Here is a 7,729-nt window from a genome sequence, read left to right as displayed (position 1 = left end):
CATATGCTGTACAATTGACTGTCTTTATTTGTACAGGAATATCCATGATGGCCATAACTTCTAATAACTGCATGATTACTGAATCAGCCTTTTCTGATTTCTCAAGTGAGTTGCCCATTGAAAACCCGAAAACGTGCTTATGGTGTTTTGCACATATTTTAATTTTCCAATTTCTGTAAAGTGGAACACATCAATCTGCCAGATATATTCCTTTGAATACCATTTGGGTTACTCCCTTCAGTTAACAGCATTTGATTAAAGAAAGAGCAAGTAGGATATCACTTTATAATCTCCTTATCTTCTTTACCTTGAAATAGGAATCTCATTAAATCTTTGGAATTGACATGATGTTTTTCATGAAATCGAGAGACCTTTAGCACACTTCCAATCAATAATTGATCAATTTCTGCATTACATTGTGCCATAGGACCTGCCATGTATCATATGGGATCTGATATGTTATGTATACAAGACAAAGCCAATTCCTGATTATGCCTTGAACCTTTATGAATAATGAAGCCAGTTCTGTATCACCTGGTATAAATTCAGCAGTTTCAATATGCAAGACAACTCTTTTGTCATATTGTGAATCAGTAACTACATTGAGAGAATCTTTAAAATCCCTTAGTGCCATAGGAATGGCATATAACTCTGCCTTCTAAATAGAATTATATGGTCTTTGTTTCAACTTACTTAATTCTTCTGCTTTATAACATGCCTTTCCTGATTTATTTGCATTAGCATAAAATGCACAGGCTCTAGTTATTGGCACATAATATAAAATTCGGGGAATAATCCAAATAAATCTCTTTATAATATTAAGCCTAATGTTTTGGGGATAATTGCTATTAATCTCTCCCAAAATTTAGCACATGTTATTTGCCATGGTTCATTGTCTTCCCATAACATTTTAATTTTATCAGTAGTAAAAGGCACTATAATCTTTGCTGCACCTATACTTTCTAATTTATGATGTCTCAACTGTACTTTTATAATTCATTCAGAGAATTTTCTACATAAGTTTTTAAGTTTTTACTTGGTTTATGTGCTAAAAAGATTCATTATAAGATAATGTCTTCCCTCTGCATTAAACTTCCTGTAGGAGAAAATTCTGGAGGGCAATATGACTAGAATACAACTAAGATTTAGATTCACCCTATCCATATGTGCCTCCTGTAGTTTCTCCTCAATGATCATCAATTCTTCTTTAACTTCAGCAGTCCCAAAGAATTGACAGTCTACAATCCTATTATACCACAATAAAACATGTGGCATTTTTGTATCTCCTCATACCATTGGAAATTCCTTCTCTTTTCCAAGCTTCAGTACTATAGTCAAATGTCTCAACATTCATTGCATATATGATCCATTCATCTATTGGTACTGATCTGACCTTTAAAGGCCCAAGGATCTTTTTGCATTCTAAGTTGGCATTTTCAAAAGCCAAAGATTCAATGAGTACACACCTAGCTTCTGGGTATATTATTCCTATTTGTACAGCATTAGTTAATCTTTGTAAAAAAGTCACTAAAGGGTTATCTATGAAAGTGTTTAACCTTAATTTATGATCCATTTCTCCTTTCTTGTTCCTGAATCCTGTTCCAAGCATTTGAAGCTTCTGTGCCACATAGGGACAAGGTGTGTTTGTCATAAAGAGCCATATCCTGAGGATCAGAGTAATGCCCTTCACCCAGAATTTGATTTTGGGAAATCTCAAGTCCTTTTGCTTTTCCTTATTTTTCTAAAATTTTTGCATTTTCTCTTCAATAAAACTTCCAAAGAAGCTGACGTCAATTTTCTAGGATTGTTGAGATTAATTGAAGCCAATTTTCTGGGGTTGCCTTATTGCTTGGAGTCCATGTTTTAATCATTTCCCTAATGAATGTTGAATGTAAATCATAATTAATTATTGTTTGTTTAATTTGTTTTAGATCACTCATTTGTATGGGTTCCCATGTATATTCTTTCATAACCTTAGGGTAGCTGGTGCCAGATGGTCTTTCCAAGGAGAACACTGAATAGGCAGTTAGAACTCTGGGTAAGCTATCCTAGAGTTTGGTATATATTGATGAGTCTAAATTCAGTCCTTGTACATTTTGTCCCTGGTCATCAAATTTGATAAATTCCTCAATCTTTTCAAATCTTTTTACTACTATCTTTTTTAAGTCTGGATCTCCTGTCTGGTGTTTTGTTCTAATGCACTCATTGAAGATTCCAAAGTATGAAATCTGTCCAGTAAATCTGTCATCTTTGGACATAATTTTTATAGCATATATATATTACCTTTGTGAACAGACACCCTATCGGTCAATCTATCATAATTGTTAAACAGATTCTGATTAATACATTCAACAACACTAATTCTCTCAGACTATGTCTCAGCACCTTCTGCCATTGATTATGTTTTATCTCTGAAATTGTTCATGTCCTTCTTCAGAGAGCTGATTTTCCCTTTTATGTGTATCATTTAGAAAAGTGATTCATTCTTGGCTCTATTATCAAACCATTTTTAAGCAGAAAATATGGAAGGCAATCTAATCCCTAGAATCAAATATAGTGATAGAGAAGGTAAATCACATAAGCTTTGCATAATACCATCCATGGTATAAATTAAAAAGGTTTTGAACTCTTGTATCATTAAATTATTTTTCATCTTGCCCTTTTAAATTATAAATTTGTCCTTATAAATCTCACCTGTACTAAGTTGGAGAAGGTGCAATAACTGTTACTGGCCTGTAGGTGTATCAGTTATAGCCGCATGACCAGCCTAAACAGTTTGAATTGATTTTAGCATGTTAGATACTGAAAAATACACTTAAATTAAGACCAGTTATTAATGCAATCAAAATGATTTGGGGACTTGGTGATCATGATAAAGAGAAAAGACAGAGCCTTGAGTCAGTGCAAGTCACAGACTGTGCACTCCCTGGAGATTCCTGACTGGGTGGCAGCAACGAGTGCTGGGGAAGCCAGACTTAAGAGGGGCTCTGAGATGAGGCCAGAGGCTGCTGCTGCAATGTCTCAATGCAACTGAACTATATGGAGCCCGGTGGCAACTGACTGAAAGAAACTACAGGCGACAAGGGTCAGTGCCCAAATACCCAAATACCAAAGTGCACCAGGAGAAGCCTGATGGCAGGTGGTTGGAGCATTGAGGGACCAGAATTTCCAAGTCCCACAATTTTGCACCAACTGTTGAATGACATTGGCTAAAGAATCCCAGGCTATGGCAAATTAGACCAATCATATATTCTTTATTATAAGGGGCAAACTCACAAGACAATAATGATAAGTCCCACCTCAGCTGTAAAGTGTGGGAACTACAGAGAGAGCAAACCCTGAGCCGCTTGGCATTTTTCTCTGGGTACTCAAAAGGTCAGCCCTAACCTGGTCCCACTGCTTAAAGATCATTGGCTGATAGAGATTCCCCCATCACTAAGTGTTAAAACTAAAGGGGTATTGCCTAATCCTCTTTTACATTTTATCTGTTATTTTTTTTTTCAATAATTGTTGGCCAGGGAGGCCACAGAGGCTCCAAAATAATACAAGCTTCTTTTATCCCTTTTAGTTATACACTAGAACTAAATGAAAATATCCTATGCTGAAGATATCACAAAGCTTGATTCTAGAATATAAGAAAGTCAAGGCAGACCTGACTGACTTGGATACATACTCCCTGATGGTTGGCATTCATAGTGCCAGAAAGTTCTATAAAAGCTTCTTCAGGGAGGTGGGAAGACATCAGTAGTCTTATGTATCTATAAACTATATAAATGATGGTATCAATTTGACGGTCAATAAGGGCAGACTTGTGAATATAACTCAACTGTTATGTGAATATCTAAACATTCTCTCAATGGATTTGTGGTTCAATCTACATAAGGAAACCCATATTTGGTAACATAAACCCATTAAAAAGCCTCATTTATGGGGTTATAATAGACCTTAGGAGTAAAATTAATTATGCTATTTAGCTATACTGACAGTCAAATGCTACTCTCAATTTTAATTTCAGAGGCTCCTTTTTCCTAGGAATAACAGTGAATGCAGAGTCTCATTGCTGCTCTAAATTTCAATAATAACTATTGATTAATTACTATAGTAGGACAGTCATTAGGAAGATAAGTCATAGAAAATAGGGAGACTCTCTGAACAATGCCTTCTTCTGGGCAAGTCACAACATTTCAGTAATGAACGCATATCAGCAGTATCTACTTCAGCTGAGTCTGCACAAGAATGGGCTAGTCAAAGTCAGGCATAATTTGAGGAGGGAATTAAGAAGTCCTACTCCTCACTAGTGAGCTATAGGCTATAGATTGTTCCTGGGAGCCAAAGAGGCATTGCCTTCCCTTGTCAACCCACAGGTGAACTAATGAGTCTCCAGTGAGTATTTCAAAGCTAATGATCACAGATATGGCCCTGCTTAGATTCAATGGGTCACTCACATAGAAGGCCATGGCACTGAAAAATGGATTTGTAGGAGGAATGAAGGGTTGTGGGAGTTACGGGGTATACAGAATGTAGGGAAGGATGCATCCAGAATGCATCACAGGCAGTTATTAAGGTACCAGGGAATAAACAAAAAATAATAAACTAACATTCAAATATAGATAAAAACCTAAAATAAAGTGAAACAAACGTTAATCCAGTTTTTCCCTTTCTCATAGTAACTTTATCTTTTTCAAAATTGAAAGTATAAGTATGAAGCTAACCATTTTTATTTCCTTGAGATCATTCCAAACAAGCACTTTGAAGATGCATGTTCAAACACAAATCAACTCAAAATAATAGAGAAAACCTTCTATTTTTTCTCACATTTTCACTCAGTTACTGGTGAAGTGAGCAATATTGTAAAAGTCAATCATCTGTCTCTCTCTTTCATGGAAAGTGGGGTGAGTTTCTCTAACAATAACTTAAACAGCAGTGAAACAGTTGCATTCATAAAATTCTTTCTATATGCTATGACTGCTAGTCAATTTTACAAAATATGTTCTGTACTAATTTTTTGTTTTTGGTTTTGTTTTTTCCAGACAGAGTTTCTCTGAGTAATCACCCTGACTGTCCTGGAAGTTTCTGTAGACCAGCCTGGCCTCAAACTCATAGAAATTCACTTGCCTCTATCTCTTGATAGCATACGCCAACACTGCCCAGTCTGTAATTTCTTTTTGAGGCAGATAGAATTGAGACAAATTTGGACCTAAATGTTCTACACCCTGATATCTGATAACAAAACTGTCAAAATTTGTTTATAAATAATCTAGTTTTCAATGAATAAAACGATGATGTTACAATAGCATGTGGTTTGATGAAGTAAAATTTCATGCACCAAAGTGATGGGGATAGGAAAGTAGATGATATGATGTAGGCAAAAAGCACAAATACGCATTTTTATTGAAAAAATAGGCTAGATCAGAAATTTCGCCCAGGTTCAAACTAGTATTTGAAGGACAAGAAACTTCCATTAACCACATTATTAGAGTAAAACATCATTAATGGGCATGTGTCCTAAAGTAACAAAATTTTCTTTTAAAAAATCTGGAACTGGATTACAGGTCAAGGTTTAATATAAAATCAATCAGGAAAATTTTAAAGGTAGCTATTAAAAATTCATTCAAAATAAATGAGGGATTAAAGATTACAAAAACCTATACCATCATATAGCTCCCAGTCTGTAGGGTCTGTTTTGAACTGCATCAGCAATTCTTGTGGTTGTGGTTTTGTTATTGTTCTTATCTAAGACTTGTTCATGATTCATGTAAAATGATGTTCTATGGACACATGCAAAGAGGCAAACAAAAAAATTCCTCACTTTTTTTTTGATTTAATAAAGTTTTATTTTTCCAAATGTACAGCTGATTGAACCTGTTCATGCATCTTCACCAGCAGCTGGGGCATCTCCACCCTTTGTGTTTCTGGTGTAAATTACTTGGGCTCTGTGCTTTGAAACCAGTTTGATAAGCCCTTTACTAAGGAGCTCCTGAAGAGCTTCCCTGGCCAAGGAACCACGAATCTTCAGTCTCTCAGAGACCACGGCTGGAGTAATAAGTTTATAGTTGGGAACTTCCTTACAGAGTTTGTCGTATGTAGCCTTGTCAAACAGGACTAGATTGTTGAGCTTGTCCCGAACTTTGCCTTTGGACCACTTCTTCTTTTTGGCCTTGCCACCGGACTTATTTATTGGGTCTTTATCTTTTTTGGCTGACTTTCCAGCATCTTTCTTCTTCTTGTCATCCTTGGGCGGCATGATGAAGTTCGGAGAGTGGCGACGACCACTGCAGCCTCCCTAAGATGTCGGGAAAAAAGTCCTCACTCTTTTTTCAACTATTGTATCATGAAGAGGTTCCATGAAGTCAGAATTCTGTTTTTGTAGCACTTATATTCTATTCCATTATTTATATAATCTTAACACCTTTTTGTAGCATGGATAATATAAACCCAGAGACATATTTTGAGGTTCAGGCTTGATGTGGGATTTCTCTCTGTATGCTATGTATACTATTGGTTAATAAAGATGCTGCTTTTGGCCTATTGCAGTACAAAATAGGTCAAGGCATGAATTCCAAGCAAATAGATAAGAAAATAAACTGAGTCAAAGAGACACCGTGTTGCCACTAGAGGAGAAAGATGCCCACAAGGCAGTACCAGTAAACCACAAGACTCTTTGTAAAATATAAAATAATAGGAATGGTTTAATTTAACATATAAGAGTTAGCTGATAAGAAGTATGAGCTAATAGGTCAAGCAGTGTTGTGAAAATACAGTTTCTGTGTGCTTATTTCAGAACTGGACAGGTGGGAAATGAATAAGCAGCCTCTGCCTACAAAGTTAAAGATCAGAGACGTAAAGCAATCAAGTCATTAGAGAGCTTTTATCTCCATGAAGACTTCAAACAGAAAAAGTGAGTTTCTATCTCATTCCACCTTATATTCCTCTTTAGTGCTAGGATTAGAGGCATGCATCACCACTGTTTGGCCTCTATGGCTAACTATTGTGGTTGCTGGAATTAAAGTGTGGTTGCTTTGACTTGGTCTTCTGGCTTTATTTATTTATTAAATACATATAATATTAATTAATTAATTCTGGCTTTATTTATTAAAATACAAATAAAATATCACTACACATTTCTGCTGTCACTTTTTTCACAAGCCAAAGTATGTTGGGTGTTTTCTAATCATTGCTACTATAAATAGGGTAAGCCCATATTCAACAGGGAGTTAGACGTGGTAAATTAAATAAATGTTTCTATTAACTGCCCAGTAAAATGGAGAGTTAAAGTTAATAATACAATGCATGGACTTTCAATAGTGATGTTAACATATGCACACTAATTTAAAACAAATCCTAGTATGTCATTATGACCTAAAAGTAGGCAGTATTTGAGCTTAAATATCACTATTGAAATGGCTTCAAGGGAAATCTCTGCAGAGACTTTGGTGTCATTGATTTAAATCTAAAATAATGAAAGCCAAGTGCCTTACAAACAGAGCCTGAAGATGAAATCACATGTATTATGTTTAAAATGATACCTGTTGTACATCTTACCAAATTACTGTACTTACTTTGATTTAGCACCATTTTTAGTAGCATGGAACTTAATAAAATATATTGGAAACATTTTTTTTTAAAGGTTACTTTGTGAGTTGGTCCATTGACCCAAGTTTCTGGTCAATGGAAAGGACACTCCTAGAATAGTTAGCACCATTGAATCTACAAGTTATAAAGCAAAGAA

The 7,729-nt window shown here is 35.5% G+C and overlaps 1 protein-coding gene across 1 annotated transcript; it reads right to left on the bottom strand.

Moving 5' to 3' along the window:
• Positions 1 to 5,820: 5,820 nt before the first annotated feature.
• On the bottom strand, positions 5,821 to 6,296 carry LOC130887427 (40S ribosomal protein S25-like). The gene has a single exon (XM_057789877.1). It carries the CDS (start codon positions 6,242 to 6,244, stop codon positions 5,867 to 5,869), a length of 378 nt encoding a protein of 125 aa, XP_057645860.1. The 5' UTR covers positions 6,245 to 6,296; the 3' UTR covers positions 5,821 to 5,866.
• Positions 6,297 to 7,729: the final 1,433 nt, after the last annotated feature.

This window comes from Chionomys nivalis, chromosome 1, assembly GCF_950005125.1.
Source record: "Chionomys nivalis chromosome 1, mChiNiv1.1, whole genome shotgun sequence".
In the NCBI taxonomy this organism is placed as follows: domain Eukaryota; kingdom Metazoa; phylum Chordata; class Mammalia; order Rodentia; family Cricetidae; genus Chionomys; species Chionomys nivalis.
The sequence above is the reverse complement of the archived record's forward strand: the minus strand, read 5'-3'. Positions and strand labels throughout refer to the sequence as shown.

Coding starts and splice junctions, on each gene's coding strand:
- LOC130887427 (XM_057789877.1), bottom strand. CDS start 6,244: ATGCCGCCCAAGGATGACAAGAAGAAGAAAGATGCTGGAAAGTCAGCC.